Source organism: Labeo rohita, chromosome 20, assembly GCF_022985175.1.
Source record: "Labeo rohita strain BAU-BD-2019 chromosome 20, IGBB_LRoh.1.0, whole genome shotgun sequence".
NCBI classification, from domain to species: Eukaryota; Metazoa; Chordata; class Actinopteri; order Cypriniformes; family Cyprinidae; genus Labeo; species Labeo rohita.
The window spans coordinates 3262547-3284594 of NC_066888.1; the positions used below are offsets into that span (position 1 = coordinate 3262547).

Below are 22048 nucleotides of genomic sequence, written 5' to 3' on the forward strand. Positions count from 1 at the left end.
GTCCTCGCAAAAAATGTGGAGGCTTGGTGTGGGGAGAAAAACATTTTACTAGTTCCTGTGAGAGTCCCAGTGAGGATGTGAATCTCTACATAACGTTAACGTGAGGACGTAAAAGCCAGCTTGATAAAAAATAAATAAATAAATACATAAATAAAAAACAAAACTGTAAAAGAAGGGAGGGAGGTTTGAGAGGGGGGTAAAGGGAGGGAAATGTGGAAAGTCCTGGTAATACAAACCCATTTCCTCATTTTTTGAAAAGAGTGTCTAGAATGAAACTCAAAGAAAAAGAAAGAAAGGGAGAGGGACACACGGCAAACCAAAAAAGGACAATAAGAATGATATCTACCAGACAATGTAGTTTGTTTACCATAGCGTGTCCAATGCCTGAGTGCTTTCAGGAAGAAGGGGGAAGAAAGGAAATCAAAACAATAGTGAACAGAACGGTTGTTAATAAATGGACGAAATTAAAATAGAAAGAAATTAATGATGAAGATTCAGGGTGTTAGTACATTAGTTTGGTTAGAAACAGGTTAGTAATAAAAATGATCCCATGAATGAAAAGTGTTAGTCCCAAAAAACTGTTTCTTCCCGAGATGTGAGAAACAGGAAGGGAAAGAGAGATTAAAGAGGAAGAGTATAATGAGAGCATAGGCGTTATTAACAGTTGGGACATGTGGCCAACAGAGATGGGTCACGGCGGTTGACTATTTGACTAGTTGCCAAACAACCGACTAGACAATTAGTGAGAAAGATTGCTGACTAATTTTAGATTTCAGCGGTAGTGTTTTAGTTAGCCTGCCGATGGTGTGCTGTCCTTAGCTTGCTATGTGTTTAGCATGATAAAAGCCTCTCAGACAAGTTGCGTCTTTAAAAGCACTACTTCACACCTTTAGTCTTGCATGCAATTGCATCATGTAGTTTGTGACCATTACACCATGATTGTTACCATTTTAAGACAGTATGTCAAGAAAATGTGTCTCCAAACTTGCTAGTCAGTTTTGAAAATGTTTTATTGTTGCTTGCTATACATTTTAAGGAAATCGTAACAAAAAAATTGGAGCGACAGTAGCTAAGCACAGATATCAAGGTTGAGATACCAAGATATCAGTTTAAGTAAATATGTCGTGATCAGCAAGAAAGACTGCTCCATCAAATCCCTTTGTTATGAGAACTTAAAAACACAGCAAGTCTGTGTGTGTTTGAAACACTGAAAAAAAATCTTTAGTGAAATAGGTAGATCCATTACTTCAGTAGTTTTTAATTCATTTAATTATTTTTTTTTATTAGTCATAAAGGAAATAACATACAAATTCTGCATAGAGACAAAAGCATTTGCAGCATATTCAAATGTTTATTTAAAAACTAATTTAACAGACCATTTTAAATTATCTAAATGGTATCCGTGAGCTAAGGCTCCACTACTTTGTGATGTCACAACCAAAATATCCCCACTAGTTTTTAAAATAGCAATGCCCATGAATTAGAGAAAGCGAAAGACAGAAGGAGAGAGAGAGAGAGAGAGAGAGAGAGAGAGAGAGTTCCTTCAGTCTGTCAGCTCATACACTAGTCTGAATACATCCCATGAGGGTTGTGCTATATCTTTTTACCAGTCTGAACAAAGTAGTGACATGAAAAGAAGCACTTACTTGTCAAGCCCTCATCATATTTTCACTCCATATAAATCTCTCTCACCTGCCAGTGAAGTTTAAGGTCAGCCAAACAAATCAAGCATGATCTCACTGAAGACCCAATCCATGAACATACAGCTGGCCAGCACATACGAAACACTCTCACTGATGGTAATTTATCATGTACAAGAGAACACTTGGGGCCTCATTTATAAAACCCACATACTATCCAATACCATCCTTTCATTCCACTTTAAAAGTGAGAAACAAATCGGATGTTAGAAAGACTCTTCAAATTTATAAAGGGAAAACTTACCTGACAATATTTAGATGTACAGTAAAAAATGTCAAATGTTAATAATTCTAGTATTATTATATGTAAACGTAATACACTTATTGTTTTTTTTTTCATTAGTCATTAAGTTAACATGCAATGTGCCTGAGTGCCATTTCTGATTTTATTTGCTTTATTTCCAATATACTAGGCTTTTGGAATGAGAAGGCCACACTGTAAAGCATGCACAGCTATGACTATGCTCAAACATTTTAAGAGCAAGGAGAAGAATATTTTGAAGTAGTATTATGAGAATAAATGGTTTTAAAAATGTGAAGAGAGAGCAGTACAGAACAGCAGAAAAAGAATGAGCATGTATGTGAGCATTGTGTCATAACTGGCAGGCTAAATCAAGTAGCTCTTACTTGAAAGTTTTTGAAAATGCAATTTCAAATTGAATCACTGATTAGGATAAGTTGTAAAAGTTAGGCTCCAAATGTTGTTTATTAGACTTTTATGCTTTTTATTGTTGCATATCTCACCATAAAAAGATATCTGAGGGTATTCTGTAGCTGAATTCTGCTCCTTTTTAAGTCTGCACAATACTTAATATTATTTGCAATAATAAAGCAGAATGGATTTAGAAATATGTTTTCATGCATACAGATGTTTTGTAAAGCGTTTTAGGAACATTTAGGAATTATTGTATGTTAATGTAACATTTTTAGGTGTGTCTATAAATGAGGCTCCTAGTCTCTTTAGTAAAAAAAAAAAAATGATTGTAAACAAACTGCTGGCTTAGATTTCCATGTGCTTTGCCTAAAAGTCTAAGTTGAAGTAAAATAACTGTCGACCACTGTCTAAAGTGTAGCAAGGTGATTCCTAAGCTAAAACTTTGAAAGTTCGCTGACACTTGTAGAGCTTTGGAGCATAGAGTGAAAGGATTTGAAGTCAAGCTTTAAGTTGTCTGAAGCCCTTGAGTGTTAAACCAAGTCAGGTAACAGAGATAAAAGACTTCAAGGTTTGAAAACACAGGAGGAAATAAGAACATACTCTTTCATTATTCTGAAACGAGCTAACAAATTACAATGCAACTAAATTCACCCTTAATTAAATAATGACAGTTCCAAAAATAACTATCTGATTATAAACCAGATGCAACATACATATATTTGAAGTAGAACATGAACTAGTTCTCCAGCTAGCTGTGAGTAGTCTTAAGAGTGGCTGTCGTCTAGTGATTACCTGTCTCAGGTTGCGTGTCACTTTGATGTCATGCCAGGCGTTGTCATTGAACTTTCCATTGACAGGCTCAACGATAGCCTCAAAGGCTCCTGAGCCCAAGTTGATGACCAGCGAAACGGCGCCGTCCTTCAGCGCTAGGTTAACGTAGTCTGCCGACTTGCCCGTGTGGAGGATGAGACCGTTGCGTTGCCAAGTTTTGAAGGACAGAGTGATCTCATCACTGCTACTCTGGATAGGATTCTGAGACAAGTCATAGCAGAAGTATTCCGAACCCCGGAATGTTGCCACATTGTCCTCGCGTGCTGAAAACAATCAAGAAAAAAATGAGCATGTTAATTTTTGCTTTCAATAAGTGAACTTGAAAATCCGTGAAATTAATGTTGATGTTGGCCGTTGAACAACGAACATTAAAAACGATGATTCTGTAACAGACACAGAAAGTTCTGTCAGTATTAAAACCAAGATTTCCCTGAAGTTTCTGAGGTAGATGCAGACAGAGTGGGATTGTGGGAGCTTTGTCAGAGCGCTAAAGTGAAGCAGCAGAGCATGAATTCACATTGGCGCTCTCTCGCAAAGACCTTTCACTTTCACCTCATATCCTGAATTAGCCTGCACAGGGAAGCAGTAAATTCTGCACTGATGTCTTTGATGTAACCCTTTAAGAAACAACCTTTCTATAAGTTTTGTTTTTATTTTATAGCAAAATGTCCTGCTGATGAGGCCTCAAGTGTTTTTCACGATTTGAGTCCCAGTGCCTCTTGGCAGAGGAAGCTTATTTCCGTATCCAACATTTGAAGTGTGACATTGCTATTTGCAAATTACCCTCCAGTAAAGAAAGAACAATGGCAAATGTCTTCATAAATCTGTGAGGGCTTGTTTCTTTCATGCTAGCTGTTCTCTTCCCTAGAATTTCGGCTTGCTAAAGGATGTATCAGAACTCACTGTCAGCTCCCCTCTGAGCAAATTACAGGGACAGAAAGGAAAGGGAGGAGAGAGAACAAGTGAAAACAGGATGGGAAGAAAGCAGAGAAGTAAGATGGGGTTGTGGGAGTGACAGAGACAGAGAAAGGAAAAAAGTAATGGAAAGCTTAAGATAAAACTGAGATGAAGAGGAAAGGGCAAGTTAAGCTTTTTGTGAAGGATGTGTTTTACGCCATGATACAATGAAAGCCTGAGTAAGCAAATCGAGCTTGAGGAACAATTATAAAACAGATTTTACAATTGGAACGGATTGTTGCCACAAATTCATTCTCGCTCTGTGTTCTGCCTAGAACTAACCACTGTCTGTATGTTTACTAGAAACTTCCAGACAGGTGTGTTAGGGCAGGTTGGAGTTAAACTCTGGAGGACGTTGGCCCTTCAGAGAATGGATGGATTAAAGGTGAAAGTACTTCAAATATTCTGGCTTTAGTATGTAAATTTCCACAGAAAGTGTAACTCTTTGACTCTTTGGTGCTATCAAAACATTCCCTGAAGAATGGAATGTGTCTACTTCCTTTGTAAAGAATACACCAAGATTGGATTTATAGAAAATACTTTATACAGTATAAAATTTTGGGTGCAGCTTTGCTTTTTTTTGGTTTGTTCAATCAATGAAATACAGGAGGTGATTATTATTGCATAAGTGAGAACTTTGAAGTCATGAAGGGTGCATGGGACTATTCTTTATAATGCACTTTTGCGTCATCTTGCCAAGCTAATTAAGGAGGTGCCACTGCCCTGCAATTAAACATGTGCAAAGAATCATTAGAGCTCAGTTCATTAGTGATATTCACTAAAAACCTTCACTCCGAAGGGCCGTTTGATGTGGCTTTAGTTTGGAATGACCCTTCAGTATGGCAGCCATGATTGTGCTGAAGTGCCTTTCAGAGGCAGCGTGGCATTTGGGTGGCAGCGTTAATCAGTAATTCTGCCAAGAACCACAGTGCACATTTTCGTGCAGGTTAATCCTCTGAGAAAAAAAAAAAAAAAAATGTATCTTTAATCAAAATCTGAATATTTGCTTCCGCTCTGAAATGACATTCTTACTCTGATGATGTCAGTTTAATGGCTTGGACAGAATATCTTTAACAACTAACATTCTAAATGTTAGTTTGCTGCAAGTGAGAGACACAGAGTAGGAACATAAAAATAAAACCCATGTCCGCTATTCAGTATAGTTAGAAATACGTCAGTAAAGTCGGAAGTGTGCACCTGGTTCAGGTAATGATTAATTATCATTAATTACTACTACTTTAAGTACTATGAAAACTATCAAACTGTCAAAGAATAGTTTGACGGTCAGGAGTTAATAATTAATGGTCAAATATTTTGGTCCATGAACCAAAGTTGCAATTTACAATAAGATTAATAGAATGCTAACAAACAACTAATAACAAATATATTTCAGAAACCATAGCAATATGTACATGCTTCAGCAACATAGTCAAACACATACACGACAGACATGTTTCCTCTGAGGTAATACAGTACATTACAAATCGGCCTAACCTTATATGGATTTCCAATATCTTTGAAACATGGTATTATTACTTTTACTAAATTATTACTGCATGCAGGCATTGCAAGGTTGTGCAGAATAAATATTAAAAGCAATAACTTATTGATTCAGAGGTGTTGAGGGAAATGAATTCTCTCATATTTGCTTAGTCTACCCAAAGCTGCTAAAATAAATACTCTGAATATTCTCATAAGGGCCACACTTGATGTTAGATTTCCCAATAGCTTTGATGGGTCAACACAGGTATCAGTAACTTGCTGTTTTTCCACAGCAGTCTCTCTTAACGTCTGATCTCATGTGATCTCACAGGGTCTCCAGGAGGGACAGAGTCTCTCCAGCAATGCTGTATCACAGTTACATCTCAACTCAGCCTTATCAGGGTCATCTACAGAGGGCCTGATCCGATGTCACTTACTCAGGGGAGCTCTTACACAAGTTATTTCCACTGAGACACAACCGCATTCAGCTGAAGTGGTGGTCAATTGCCTTAAGACTGCATAGGAATCATGACTTACTAAAAAAAATATAAACAATTTTAAGCAATATATAAATATGCAACTATGCTGAAATATGCAACTGAACTTGCAATGCAAGTTGAACTTTTTTTATGAACAAAATGTAAGAAACTAAAGTACTAAAAAAAGATAAATTCAAACTAAAATTAAAAATTAAAGTTCAATAACAGATTGATAATAACACTGTCTGGGGGTAAAAAATAGTTAACAGCCGAAAGTAACACTAATCACCATAACAGTCAATCAAACAAACTAAATTATTTATAGTATCCTACACAAGAGCCTTTTTTTTTTCAATAAAACCTGTTAAATATTTTAAAACCATGGTAATATTTTACAGAACACAGGAGCAAAGCAAATATTAGCTTTATTACCAGGTTAAATTAATGAATGCAGTTGGGTTATTGATACAGTGAATCAATGTTGAATTTCCTCACAGACCAGAACAACACATTCGTGCAGTATCTGAAATAGAATAATGATCTGCTAAAGTGGAAGAGAAAGAAACAGTGCTTGCTTTGCATTCTGTTCATTTTACATTGATTGTCATTCGCAGGGGAAGTTTAATTTTCTCCACTGCTCAGTTTGCAGCTCAGTGTACCAAGCTTTGATTTCAAAATCCAATGGAGGCAATTAGCTACCTCATTTACATGTCCCTGATCCACGTCAGCTCTGACATTTAGCTTGGCAGCACTAAAGCCATTCCTTGCAAGGGGATGACCCTGCTACCACCAGGGAGCGCTCTTTCACCCTAAAACACCCTGAACAAGAAGGTCAAATTAATGGCTTGTCTTTCTGAACTAGTGAAAATCACACATGGTTTTTAAGTTTGGTGCTCAAGTAACTAATGAAAGTTTGAATCTGGCTTGCAACATTTCCCAACCCCACACTCCCTTCCTCTTGCATTGATCTCACCACTGTCTTGACGTAAAAGTCCCCTTAAAAAAAGTGCAGCGGTGACCAATTTTTAATAACACTGGCTCCAGACTACCCAGGTATTTCACAAATATTAACTATATTGATAATATTAAGAAATGAAAATCATAATATTACAATGATTTCTTAAGGATCTTGTGACACTTAAAAGCAACGGTTATTGCAAAATATCTGGTTCTGTACAAATACTGTACCTAGGTAGTTTGAGACTATAGCGGGACTTATTTCATTTGTAAAGCTTTCCCAGAGTGGACATATTGCTTCCATGGTAACACTCAAATTAGCTCTGATTGGTGGATCTTCTGAGTTAGTGTAGTTCTAAACATGAGTTCAAATCTTGTGGCTTCCACAGACACATCAGTCAATTTCCATCCAAAAAAAGTCACCATTTAAAGCTAGACACTATGTGCTCTTTGTCTGGATGTGTTTTCAGTCTGTCGGAGGGTTGTTTTCGCACTCTTAACGCTGCTACAGATTTAGTCATCTAGGAAGCAGGCCCGCTACTGGCTTCGGTAATGTGGCGTGAAGAATCCGCAGTGGCAGCAGCCAGCGGTGTAACGTGCCCCACCGTGCCTCCAAACTGCATCCAGCATCCTCTAACACAAGCACTGCAGATATCAGGCTAAAAATAGAAGGCTAATTTCTGCATGACAATGCCGGAGCACGACTTAAGAGTGGGAAGCGATTCTGGAAGCCTCCTACATGCTGATGAATCAGGACCGGAAAAAGCGAGCTTAGAATCAGTCATGTGCAGAAATGGTGTGCTGTGAATGAGAGTGGGCAGGTCTCAAGGGTGACCGTACACCAACCTGCCAGCTAATGCAGCCCTACTGGAAAACAAGATGTGTAGAGGCAGGAAGCAATGATGCTGGCTGTGCTTTGTTGTGTCAAATTCAACCGTAAACAAACTGGTAACATCTCTGATGACGCTCATGTGTGGAGGGAGCCGGTTAGTGTGAGAATACCTTTGGTGTCTGCATTTAGAGAGATAATGTATAGACAGAAAAAAAAAGAAATAAATATTTTGCACCAATACAACATCTAGCAGATATTTTTTATCTAAAATGACTTACGTTCCATTCACATTTGATTGGTTTATTAATTCCCTGGGAATCAAACCTTGCTATAATATTTAAAGGCCGGGACAAATCAAGGGACAAACCAAGCTCGGTTGTCGTAATGTTGGGCTGTCTGTGAGCATCTGTCAGGCTAGTTTTTGAGGCATTCACACGTTGGCTTACATTGGAGCCGTCGGTGAAACTGAGAACTCTGGATATTCAGTTCAGCGATAAAGTGCACAGTTATTAAATCTAAAGTGATGAAATTAAGCAAGTCAAAACGGCACAGACAGAAGGCTGCTCTAATGTTACGTTATCTTACCCTAGGATACCTTCAAATATTTTCTTAACAACCTGAGCTGCTTAACATGAATTAAGTAATCAGCATAACTGATATTCAAAATTGTAAGCAAGCGCTTCGTTTTCATTTCATATACAGTGCTGCTTGAACGTTTGTGAACCCTTTAGAATTTTCTATATTTCTGCATAAATATAATGCAAAACATCATCAGATTTTTACACAAGTTCTTTAAGTTGACAAAGAGAATCCAATCAAACAAACAAGACAAAAATATATACTTTGTCATTTAGCTATTGAGAAAAACTATCCAGTGTTAAATATTTGAGGGGTGCAAAAGTATGTGAATACTTTTGTAGTGACCCTGCTGATCAGTCCTGCACAACAGCTTGTACACAGTAAAAATAGATGGGTTATTTTTTTAACCCAATAGATGGGTTGCACATATTGGGTCACTATGTTGGGTTATTTTCTAAAACGTTGGGGTATTTTTTAAACATCGTTGGGTTGTTTTTAATAATAACCCAGCGTTCAGTTTAACTGGTTCCCGCGGCGACAGTTCAAATTTTAACGGACGACGGTGACTGACGACAGAAGAAGCTGCTGCTGCATCAGTATGAGGTAAGTAATAGGGTTTTAATAACTCTTATAACATTATACTTATAAGAAGAACGTGAAATGCACTTCAAAATTGAACTTTTGTTGTTGTATGTTTGTTTTTTAACGAAGTTGTAGTTTCCTTTAGTCAGTGTATTGTAACGCTACCGCAGAGAATGATCTCGATTGTAAATGAATAACTAAACGTTAAAGTTAACTTAGCTGTCCCAGTTAGGTCGCTAGCAGTAATAAAGTAAATAAAAATTAGCAGAAAGTTGTAAAACTGTTTAGAGATGTATAACAGTGACCTAACGTTAATAATGTATGGTGAAATGTATATAGGAGTACTTATGTTACTGAAATCACCGTCTACCATTACTACAGGGTTAATATTATTTTACAGCTGATGAAGGGTTCTAGACATACGGTTTCTGACTACAGTTTGTTTGGTCGCACTAATGATTATCACATTTAACGTTGTATATGGGAAATGGCTAATGCTAAATGAAACATTGGTGTTCATTTGAACCGCGCCGCACGGACCATTCAACTTCGGTCCAGCACGTAACGTTCGCTCAGCGGCAGCTCAGAGAGATGCGCTCAAATTCGGCGAATTCTCTGTTTAAAAGAAAGTCTAAAAATAATCAGATTTTCCCAAAAGAAAGACGTGATGGGAGAAACGAAGCTTTTCAAAGTTTCGAATCAATTAAACGAATCGCTTCGCAAAATGATTCACCGCTTCCAATCGTTCGTGACACAACGGCGACGCCTGCTGCTCAAAACAGGGCAAGCGTCAGCTGTTTGGAAAGCGAGCACTAATTGTAATAACACTAAATGTGTTTTTATGGTTTATTTACATTCAGTGAGGAGTCAGTGAAGGAAGTTTTATGCGACCGGATGACACCAGCATTGCTGCACTAATTCCAAGAACTCCTCCCAGGTTTTTAGCATTTTCAACGGTGAAGCAGTGGAACAGAAGACCTTACTACAAGCAGTGGATCTGTGTTTCAAACATTTCTACATGTATGACATCAACTACCCAAAGCCCCCTGCACCCATTTGCAGCACAGTCTTTAATATTCCAGGAGTTCTTTCAACACATTACCTCTTCCTTAGAAACTTTGTATTTATTGATCAGTAAAAACTTTTTATGTTGCTGATTATCAGCAACTCCAGCAGCCAGCAGATTTACTTTGTTTTATGATTATTATTATTGTTATTATTATTAATTGTGTTTATGATTTTTTATTTTTGTTTTATTGATAAAGGTTTGTATGTTATGTTTGTTGTATTTGTGCACATTTGTGTATGTGTTGATATAAATGAATATGAACTGATACACATTTATGACCATGGACAACAAAACCAATCATAAGTTTTATGGGTACATTTGCAGAAATAGCCAAAATTGCATTGTATGGGTCAAAATTATCACATTTTCTTTCATGCCAAAAATCATATTTGTGTGTTTTGAATGTATTATATTTTCACATTCTTGTACACTTATTTTGTAAACATTTGCAGTATGACTGTTTTACATTTAAAAATATATTTGTAAAAAAATTATTTGCATATTTAAATAAAATATTTATTTGAAAACAAAGTAGTGTTATAGTGTATTTTTATTAAAAAATAAGTAAATAATTAAATAAAAACTGATATAAATGAATCTAAATAATTAACTCAACTGTTGGGTTACTTTTAACCCAACTGGATTTTAACCCAATTCATTGGGTTAAAATAACCCATAGATGGGAAGGTGTTATACCAACCCATAGTTGGGTTACTAGTTGGGTTATTTTTAACCCAACATTTTTTAGTGAGTAGGAATTTTAGCCCATTCTTTAGTACAGATACACTTAAACCCTGTGATGTTGGTGGGTTTCCTCCTTAAGAACTGCTTGCTTCAGGTCCTTCCACAACATTTTAATTGGATTAAGGTCTGGACTTTTTTCGACCATTCCAAAACATTACCTTTGTTCTTGTTTAACCATTTTTTTTGGTAGAATGCCTTGTGAGCTTGGGGTCGTTGTCTTGCTGCATGACCCACTTTCTCTTTAGATTTTAGTTCATGGACGGATGTCCTGACATTTTCCTTTAGAATTTGCTGGTATAATTCAGAATTTATTGTTTCATCAATGATGGCAAGTTGTCCTGGCCCACATGCAGCAAAACAGGCCCAAACCATGATACTACCACCACGTTTCACAGATGGGATAAGATTCTTCTTATGCTGAAATGCATCTTTCTCCAAACATAACACTTTTTATTTAAACCAAAAATTATATTTTGGTCTCATCCGTCCACAAAGCATTTCTCCAACAGCCTTCTGACTTGTCCACACGATCTTTATCAAACTGCAGACGGGCAGTTTTTTTTGGAGAGTTGTGGCTTTCTCCTTGCAACCCTGCCATGGCACACCATGGTTGTTCATTGTTCTCCTGATGATGGACTCATGAACTTCAACATTAACCAATGTGAGAAAGGCCTTCAGTTGCTTAGAAGTTATCCTGTTTTTTTTGTTTGTTTGTTTGTTTTTTTTGCAACCTCGGAAACTATTCCGATCTTGCTTTGGAGTGATCTTTGTTGGTTGACCATTTCTGGGGAGGGTAACTGTGGTCTTGAATTTCTTCCATTTGTACACAATCTGTCTGACTGTGGATTTGTGAAGTCCAAACTCTTTAGAGATGGTTTTGTAACCTTGTCCAGCCTGATGAGCAACAACAACTCTTTTTCTGATGTCCTCTGAGATCTCCTTTGTTTGTGCCATGATTCACTTTCACAAACATGATCAGACTTTAATAGATCCCTGTTCTTTAAATAAAACAGGGCATAAACCTAATTGTCATCCTATTGACTGAAAACACTTCTGAACAGATAGACTCTAATTCCACCTTCAAATTAACTGCTAATCCTAGAGATTCACATACATTTGCAACTAACAAATATTTAATGCTGGATAATTTTTCATAATAAATAAATGACAACCTATATATTTTCATCTTATTTGTTTAATTGAATATCTTGTATATCTTTGTTTCGGTTTCTCATTTTGAATGATGAATATTGACTATTGACACCTGCTAATATAGACAGTTACTTCCTTACACACAAGCGCAGAACACACATTGTAGTTTGCAGTCAGCTGTAGTATATGTAGTGTGTTCAAGCGCAGCTTTTTGGTTCAGACGCAGACGCGGTTAGTTCTTTGAAGTCGGCTTGGTGTCTTCTGTTCAATTTAAAAGGACCAAAGATACTGATTTTTTTTGTCTCTCTCTCTATCTCTCTCTCTCTCTCTCTCACTCACTTTAATTCTGCGCGTGCAGCACAGACTCTGTGCGAAAACGATCTCGACACTGCTGCAGATACAGCTCCTGGAACGCAGTACTAGACCGCAACCGTGTGCAGCTTGAACGCTTTAATCCGTTAGCATGAGAACAGAAAAACTATGCACTGCAAACAGAGGTATGTGACGTGGTGTTTACAAACTTTAGCAATGATGCGACACTGATTCTATTGTGCAAGTAACAATTCCTGTGTCAACTGTGCAGCTTGCTTATAGTCAGACGCGATGTGGTGATTGGAAGCCATTTACGCACTTTCGAGAGAGAAAGAGAGAGAGCGCATGCTGTTTGTGATAAGTTATTTAAGAAGAAATATCAATTGTACCTCCCCTTCAGCATTATAATTGTTTTAGCTGCGCCAAAAAGCGCCTGAGACGGTGCCACTGCATGTCGTACCAAACCTCTCACGGCAGGCGTGTCATCAGCTTTAGATCGGTTTATGAGATCGGCCTTTTTAGAGACCACCGATCAAACTTCCCCAAGGAATTATCGGCCGAAATTGATCGGTTGCCGATCAATCGGAGTACCCCTACCCATGAGTCTGTGTGTATTTAGGTTTAGGACCCCAGCAGGATATAAAAACAAGACCACACATACACAAACACATAAACACACACACTATCAAAAACTATGATATAGTTTTATATGACTTTATAGCACAAGTCATATGGACCACTTCTATGAAATTTAAATGGTCTTTTTGTATGTTTTTGGAGCTTGAAAGCTTCAGGTGACATTCATTGTAATGTAATGGAAAAGGGCAATAAGCACAATCCGCGAATTTTCTTTTTTTTCAGTCAAACCAGCTTGGAACGACATGAAGGTGATCATCAATAAAATGAATGCTGCCCCTTTAAGCAGACAAAAAAGAGGTGCTCTTCATGGTAATAAGCTCTGTTCAACCCTGATGTCATATTATTGCAGTGCTTCCTTTAGTGCAGCATTCTGGTCTGATAGCTCATCACCCCACTGTCATCTGGTTGGTTAGAGGCAGGAGGCCCACCTGTCCAGCTGAGTTCCGCCATTCGACAGGTGTCGGGGGTGGTGGTTTGCAGGGTGAATGATGAACGTACAACTGACAGGGGTAGGGTGGGGGTGTGCAAGGGTCCCTGGAGTCTAATCCCATCAAAAGAGGCAGTGATGCAGAGAGCTGGGAGCCATGCAGTGATGGTCAAGCTCGGTGTAAGACTGATAGCAAAGCGATTACTGATTTCAGTCCGTTAACACACTCTCTTTAGAATTCAGTGATGGCCAAACCTCAAACAGGATCATCTAAAGTGGTAAAGTGGCGAAACATTAATGTGTTGTAGCAGCAATTCATGTGAAAACTGAATCTGTAGTGACTGTTACATAATTTAAATTGTTCAGTCCAAACCATAGTCTGCCCACTTAGTGCTGCTGTAAAATATTACTCAAGGTCAAGTGGGCTGATGATGCTAGCACACTCTGTTAAGTCAAATTAAAATTCTACCAGCACGAGAGTCTGCAACTAATGCAATGCTATTTAAGGCTGCAAAAAAAGTTCACTGCCTACTGCCAAAACTCCAAAATTGACTCTGCAACATCAGACTAGTAGCGTTTCCTGCATTACCTGCATCATGGCCAATAGCCAACGTAATTCTTAAGGATATATAGGTGCTATACATAAGAGATATATTTAACCAATACAACCCCCAAAAACCAATAAACACTAAAGAAAAATTACATATAACCTTTTATTAAGCAGCAACAACAGATCAAAGATGCAGAATGCTGAGTTTCCATGCCAAAAGCACTTAGACTAAAATATATGTGCAACAACATCTACAGTTTATTTATTTTGCTGTGTCAAATTAAAAACACATCTCAGCACACATGCTTTTTTTTTCAGTTCCGCCGTGCTCCTTTAGCTGCTTTAGAATGCAAGAATGCATCTTGTGTGAACGGCTTCTTACTCATTCAGTGCCACTGCTCTTGATAATGTCATTTGGTGCACTGCCTGTAGAAGTAGTAGGCCTGGATGACTCGCAAATACAAGCTTGAATTGCTCAGATGCTAAGAAAATCCCTTATTACGGTCTTTACACACAGGTCGAAGACATGCATTAATTGTTTAACATGTTGAATACTCTTCCATATACCAGAAATCATGTAAACAACAAATTAAACATGAATTTACATTGAATTATGTAGAGAGGGGAATTTTCTTCCTCATTTCAGAAGTCCATCTCATGCCACTGCATCAGACCAAACCATCCCCACAGCCTATCTCTGTCCCTCACTGTCTCTGCCCCCAGACACCCCCCACCAACCCTGCACCCCCCTCCCCCCCTCTGGCCTTGATGGTGAAGCAGAGCTCCCTAGAGCATGACTGACAGTACTGGGAGCCAATCACTCATCTAGAACTGTGCACTGCCTTATTGGCCATTATCTCTGCTGTCAGCAGCGACGCAGAGATGTGAGCGGTGTCTATCCCAGCAGCCTCTTTGTTTTTGTCCTGTCTCCTTCCATCCAAACGCTTCCATCCACTCACAAGAACGCAGCCAAAGCCAAACGCTGAAGCTTGTGACCCTTTCAATGTTCAAATCTGTGACAAAAGCCCCATATCATAGCTAACATGCAGTGTGCATCCATCACCATTGCTTCTAGTGTGCACTCCTGTGAAATAGGATGTTACAACAAATTGTGAATTTGTTTTAAATCTAACAGCAAAAATATTTCAGTGAATAACTCTACATTATTTTGAGTAAAAATATTCTTTGACAAGCAAAATTAAGAAAATACAACACTCAGCATACAAACATCTTGATTTCTGTGTGTGTTATCTACCCACAACAGAAGGTTTTTTTTTTTTTTACATGTATTGGTATTTATTGATATTATCTAATTAGCTAATATATATCTGTCATCATCAGATATTTATTAGCGCAATTCCCTTGTTTTTACATTTCAGTGATCTTGCTGTCATCAAACAGCACTTAAAAACATGAAATGAAAATTTACCCTATTTTCTAAATATATATTACTGATCTTATTGTGAACAATTTATCTGCTCATGTGCTTTTATTTTAAAAGCTATTTTGACTCTGAAATGTTTAATCAAAATGTCATAACTGAGCTGTCCAATGAAAATGGCAGACTTCTAGTCAACTTAAACCCTGCCCCTGCAAACTTGCATAGAACCAAGTTCCTGCTTTTCAATTTTTCAAAATAAATACAAGAAAGGAACTACTTGCGTTTCATTGTAACTTTAAATATATAGTTCACAACACTGAAAATATTTGAAAAACATTGACTTTTGGTTTCAAATAAAGGGGAAGAATAATAAGTTTTAATAGCAGAACGGTATATTGACTTTCTCAAGCCAAAATATTAAATGAGAACAGGATGGCAAGCTTCTGTCTTGTGTATGCTTGAGATAAACTGAGAAAAGCATTGTTTACTTCTCCCTGTCTATAAAATAGGTGTTCTGAAACATAGACATGCTTGATGGCAATCAGAGGAATATTTATCACCTGAAAGCAAGCTGCCATGCTGGGAGAGGTTAAAGGTTAACAGGTAAATGTGGGAACCACACAGAGAGGACTCAAATAAACATGAGACTCAGAGCTGCCAAACAGTAGGAAACACAGAGGGAGGGTGAAATATAGCTCAGTCCTACTGATGCTTTTTAAGCTTTAAAATGTTTTTACATCATACACGTAAATGCAACAAACATAAGTGTTGCATTACTGAATTACATCACATACTTGTGCAATAACTTATATTAAATATTTATTTTTTATTTTTTCCAGATAATGTGAGCTGGGTGGTGACCTGACCTGTTGTTCTGGTTGCCAGAGGCCTGCTTACAAAAGCAGTAGTTCAAAAAGTCAAAGTAGCAGCAGTTCAGAATTTTACTTGACCTGACAACACTATGTACCCAGTTGAAAAAGTGTGCACTCCCATATTGTACTTAAAGTGTTCTATTTTCATGCACTACTTTTGTTCTTAATACTAAAAATTATTCTTTAGTACTTGATCATCTTAAGATCATCTAAGTGTACTCAACTTTGCTATTTCGGGACACCATGAATATGAACTTTTAACTTGCTATCTTTGTATTTAAAAATCTATTTAGTTACCACTAAATAGTAGTACACTCAAGTGTACTACAAGTGGTAACTAAATACATTTTTTAAATACAGAGACAGTATGTTAGAAGCACATTTTAGTTCATATTCATGGTGTCCCAAAACAGTACAGTTGAGTACACTTAGATGATCTTAAGTTTATCTTAAGAAGTACTAAAGAATACTTTTTTTGTATATTAATTACAAAATTAGTGTGTAAAAACAGCACTTTTAAGTAATTTATGGAAGTGCGCACATTTCTAGGTATACGCCTATATGTGCGCATTATATATATATATATATATATATATATATATATATTAGAGATGTGACGAGATCTTGCGAGATCCAATCCAATGTGTCTCGCCAGACCAGTCGTATCTCACAAGATCTCGTGACAATATCCTCGCAAAACATTTTGCAGTGTTTACACTAGACCTGTAAGATTAATCCTTAAAATATCGAGATCTCGATTCAAACACCCACGCGATCTTATTCATGAATGACAACAATTTAGCTATGTCTATTACGACTGTTTCACATTGCAAGTGCGATATCAGCATAAATCCTTATCATTTTTTGGTGCAAATACATTAAAGTAACTTGACATTATCATTGAAGACCAGCAATAATAATTTTCATTTTGATTACATAATAATGGCAATATATACATGTCAAAGTCAGAAATGCCTGTTTGCCAGCTTTGATGTCTGGTTACTAGTTTAAATTTGGCCCAGGTTTTTAAAAGAGTTTTGGTTCAGCACACCTTAATAGCTTCAACAACTGATTGCCAATTAAGTTTAGAATACAATGAATTTAGGCCCAGATTATGCAGAGCTGTAATAGCTGCTAATATTGGATATTTTGATGAATCGAAAATTTACGTTTTTTCTATGTATAAACTGTTTATGTAATAAAATATGATTTCATAGCTTGTGTTGTCCCTTATCAGTGCAAAATTATCACAAATTAAAAAGGATTCATGCCAATATTGTCCGAAACCCCACTTTTATATATATACATATATATATATATATATGAAGAGCACCACCAAGACGCTATAAATCCATTTTGGTTAATTTGAGTAAAAATGTGTTTTCTTTACCAAGAAAGTGGCAAGATGAAAATCCCTATTTTCTGTTTCAAACTTTCACATTGCATCTTTAGTTTTAATAACATTAAAAAGTCAAATCCAGATTTAGATTTTCAGAGATTAGCTATAAAAACTGATTCATTTTTTCCTCAAAATGCAATAAATCTATCTTGTGCTCCTAACTTCAAAAATTTTGGAGCACAGTCAACATTTTAAGAGCACCTTCTAATCAATAATCAAAAAATCGGATAAAAAATTAGCCTTCCCATTACGAGGTGATATTTGACTCCTTAAAGTGAATTAGAGGGGGGATTTTGTTTTTACCTTTGTAATGGCATTTCTTAACTTTATTAAAAGTGTGTCATCTCAATTTATTTTTAAAATATATTTTATAAGCTTTTTTAAATTTCTAACTAAAACAACAGAATAAGAATAAGTTACCAATCAAATGAAATCAGTGTTAACTAAATTATTTGTACTACACAGCTGGCACAGAAGAACACAAAAGTGGCTTGTAGGTGTATTTGCATATGTTTAATGAGGCTCAGAGGTGGCATGCGTGCAATCAAATTCATAAATTAATGTTGAGATTAATGTTTTAAATATACAATTTTGAATATAGAACTATTAAATGATTTAAATAACTGAAAAGAAGATACTTTAAAAATTAAACTAAAACTGCCAGTAGGTGGCGGTTTTAATTACTGAATCATATCATTTATTTGATTCCTTCGAACGGCTGATTCATTCAGGAATAAAGCAAGTGATAAAATTCTTTATGAATGGGTAATTGATTCATTGACTCACTAGATCCATTTAAAAACGCATTTTCATTCATAAAGGAAACACAGCTGTGTTTGAATAGAGATGCGCAGTAGCTCAGTTGTGACTTTGTTTTGACAAAATAGAACAAAATCAGTTTGTTTATGAAAGGACTCGTCAGATATGTCTGTGATACATTACTCAAGGCTGAAAACTAGGCTGCGGGGTGTATTCAAAGTGCCTCCTTTACTGTTTACAATGCGTGGAATGGTGCGCTGTGATTGGCTGAGCGAATGTATCGCATTTTGCAGAGAAGGGAGACTGGCGTTTGTCGCGGTTTGGAAAAATAGGGAGAAAACATGACAGAATAACACGCCGGTTATCGCATTTTGCATAAAATTAAAAACTGCCTTTTCAATACCAACCAGATACAATACTGATTTCGGCAGGAACTAAATTTTGTCAAAAAAATAAAAAAATAAAATAAAAAATAAAATGGCGCTTATCGCATTTTGGAACCAAACTCTTCATATATATATATAGGTTTTTTTTTGTTTTTTTTTTTAATCACAGAAAGAAATGTGATGTAGTAAACCAGAAGTACATCATAGAAAAAATGATCTCCTAACCCTCCTAACCACTAGTGATGCTCTCCTTGGAAAATACCACTAATTATTACAAAAGCAGAAAAGTGTTACGTAACATGCATGCCAGATGATGCGGCAAGGCTCAGTTTTACAGCATGTAATTGCAGGGCAGAAACAGGGTTGGCTGTTGATTCAAAACGGTGTCCAAATTCATGCCGTACATTACTGCACACATAGGTGAGCAGGGCAAACAACAAACATTAACAACTAAAGCTCACCAGACTCTCTCATGCTCACTTCAGGTTTCATTTTATTATAGCTGACGACCTGAGAGTTAGTGACAGGGAAAAGGAAACAGTAACGGCAGAATGTAGAAGAGTGTTAAAGAGAGAAATCGTAAAGATCTACAGCTGTGTTTTCAAGACAAATCACTGTAGCTTTGAATCCAGCTGGAACTAGTTGTCGCCCATGGCCACAACACTGTGTGTTTGTGTGTGTGTGTGCTTCTGCAGACATGGAAAGATGACAGTGGTGCTTCTCAGTGAAAGATAAGAACTGAAGAGCTTGTGTGTGTGTGTGTGCTGAACACAGTTGGAACCGAATGTCCCCAAACAATTGTTAAACCTGAAATCAGCAACACTGGTGGTCAGTTAATGGTCTCCATGGGGAACGCTGCTTATTAAAGATACAATATAACTCTAAACCATACTGACGCAAAGTTTTTGCTCTAACCGCCAAAAAGACATTTTGTTGATAAATTAGTTTCGACAGTATTTATGCTGTATTTGTGATTATTATCCTCACCCACCCATTTTAAGCCACATCTTATTGGCTTAAAATCTCCTCCATATCAATGTATTTTGAACATCAAATACAATTATCGTGCTGCATGATATATTCTAGAAGAAATCTTATTGTGTTGTGGTTGAACTTTCTCTCTCTTTTTTTTTTTCTTTTCTTTTTTTTTTTTAATTGCCAACAAATATACTATTTACAGGTGATACATCAGATACAAAAGGTCAACCAAGCATACATGACATCCAACATGATTTGTGTGGGCATGTGTATGTGTATGTAAGGTGTAACTGGGTGTCGAGGTTGGAAGTATATAAACAAAGGAACATGTAGAAAAGTACAACAGACATAACAATAATACAAAACAATAATGATGATGACAATATTAAAAATAATAATGATGATAACAATAGTATTAATAACAATAATTGGAGGATGGGGGGGTGTGGATGGCAATCACAATAGAAATAGTAGTAGCAATAATGATAATAAATTCAATTCATTGTAAATGAGTGGGTAGTTGGAGGGTGAGGAAGATGACAAATGACAGTAATATTATGAATAATAATAATAATAATAGTAGTAGCAATAATAACATTTAAAATAAACTCATTTAATCAGGAACAAGGGGAGGTTTGAGGATCAAGAAGAGGACAATAATAATAATAATAATTTTTATTTTTATTAGTAGTATCAATAAAAACAACTCCAACAACAATAGTAATAATGATAATAACACTAAAGCTATTAAACGGTAAGATATTATAAAGCTGCTTTCTCTTTAAAGATCTCAGCTGCTAACTGAAAGTTCAAAGGTTCAGTCCCACATAAGGGGTGATCTTTGAATTGGTCATAATTCATCACTGCTCTGAGCACCTGGGCACTTTAACTGAGGTTAATAATGGGGCCACCTTTTCCATCAGTGGTGATTAAAACACCTTGTATGAAATATCATCTTCAAAATAACAAGTTACAAGCTACAACCATCATTACATAGCCTGAATTAATGAATTACTGAATTATTAATTATATAGACTGCATCAGTTTAATGAAATTGCATTTAATGTAACATAATTTTATTGCTTTGCTTTGTTGTATTCCTAATTTGGAGGGATAAACATGCATGCTAATAAAATGAATGTAAATGAATGTAAATGTAGGGTGACTTGCTGGTAGAAATGTGTTGGTCATAACTGTTGTGAGTGCTATATCTGTATGATAAAAACAATCCATAAAAAGACCTTTAAAAGCATTTTGAGACTGCTTTACACATCAGACAACTGACAGAATGGAGCCACTGCTCATTATGTGTACACTGTATATTATTTTATACAATACACAACATGAGCTACATGAACAATACTGAGCAGCTGACTGTGCATTATTTATATATCTATTTAAACAAATAAAAACATGGACGTGAAATGTTGACATGGGTTTTTTTAGTTAGTAGTGGTAGTAGTAGTATGTGTTGCCCTGCAATTCACTATACTACATACTATAACATAAGCTGAGAAACCTTACTCTCTATATACTGTTCTTTGCTATTTTTGTGGCTTGTGTTGTACATATAGAGAGTGAAAGTGCAGTGTTCGTGATTTTTGCCAGTGCACAGAGATATTAGCATAAAGTATTAATTTCACATGCACAATCGATTACACCAATGATTCAATGTATATGGAGGTACATACAGTACATACAGCTGTTCTCAGGTCAGTGTGCAGGAGGACTAGCACACTGTTCAAACATGACTCTGCCCTCTTGTTTCCAAGGGGCAAATGGCAAATAAGGGGTGGGCTTTATCTGCCCCCATGTTTCTGAAAAGGGCGCAGTGACCTCCGGGCTCTACAAAGGCGGAAGAGCCCTGCATTGTGTGGCTTGACTCTCTCTCAGACAGGTTTCTAAATTTAGAAGTGTACACAGAAATGAAGAACACTGTGCAGGACATTTAGACAAAGAAAGGATCCTACAAGACTTTTGTCTTAGCCTGCATGTTTGATATAAATTGTCCCACTCATGGTTTCTCCTACAGAAACACTATGAAACATTTAATAATTTAAATTATTTTCCAGTGTAAAATTCTGTGTGGCCAGCATCACCAGAAGTAATGATTGCTTTCAAAAAGGTATGATCAGACAAATGTATAATACAGACCAAAAATCATGCCATTGGCCATCATCATGCTGGGGTGTTTGAGATGCATAAACAGAACTTTTTAGAGAAATCAGTGGATGGCTTACAGTTGAATAGCAGAAAGACAGTGTTTCATTTTAAAGTATTTCCGGAGGTCGGCCACATACGTCATCAAGGCTGTCTCATTTCAGAA

The 22048-nt window shown here is 36.6% G+C and overlaps 1 protein-coding gene across 10 annotated transcripts in view; it reads right to left on the minus strand.

Annotated features, from left to right (window-relative positions):
- The window catches only part of nrxn3b (neurexin 3b), a 317541-nt gene that overhangs the window by 228890 nt on the left and 66603 nt on the right, over nucleotides 1–22048 (minus strand). For 5 of the 10 annotated variants that reach the window (XM_051138792.1, XM_051138795.1, XM_051138797.1 and 2 more), the window contains 2 exons: nucleotides 3148–3449; nucleotides 368–391 (listed from right to left, as the gene is read on the minus strand). In XM_051138792.1, the coding sequence (XP_050994749.1) occupies nucleotides 368–391; nucleotides 3148–3449 (326 nt within the window). The remainder of the gene's footprint in view (nucleotides 1–367; nucleotides 392–3147; nucleotides 3450–22048) is intronic. The other 5 variants (XM_051138803.1, XM_051138796.1, XM_051138802.1 and 2 more) reach the window with 1 other exon arrangement.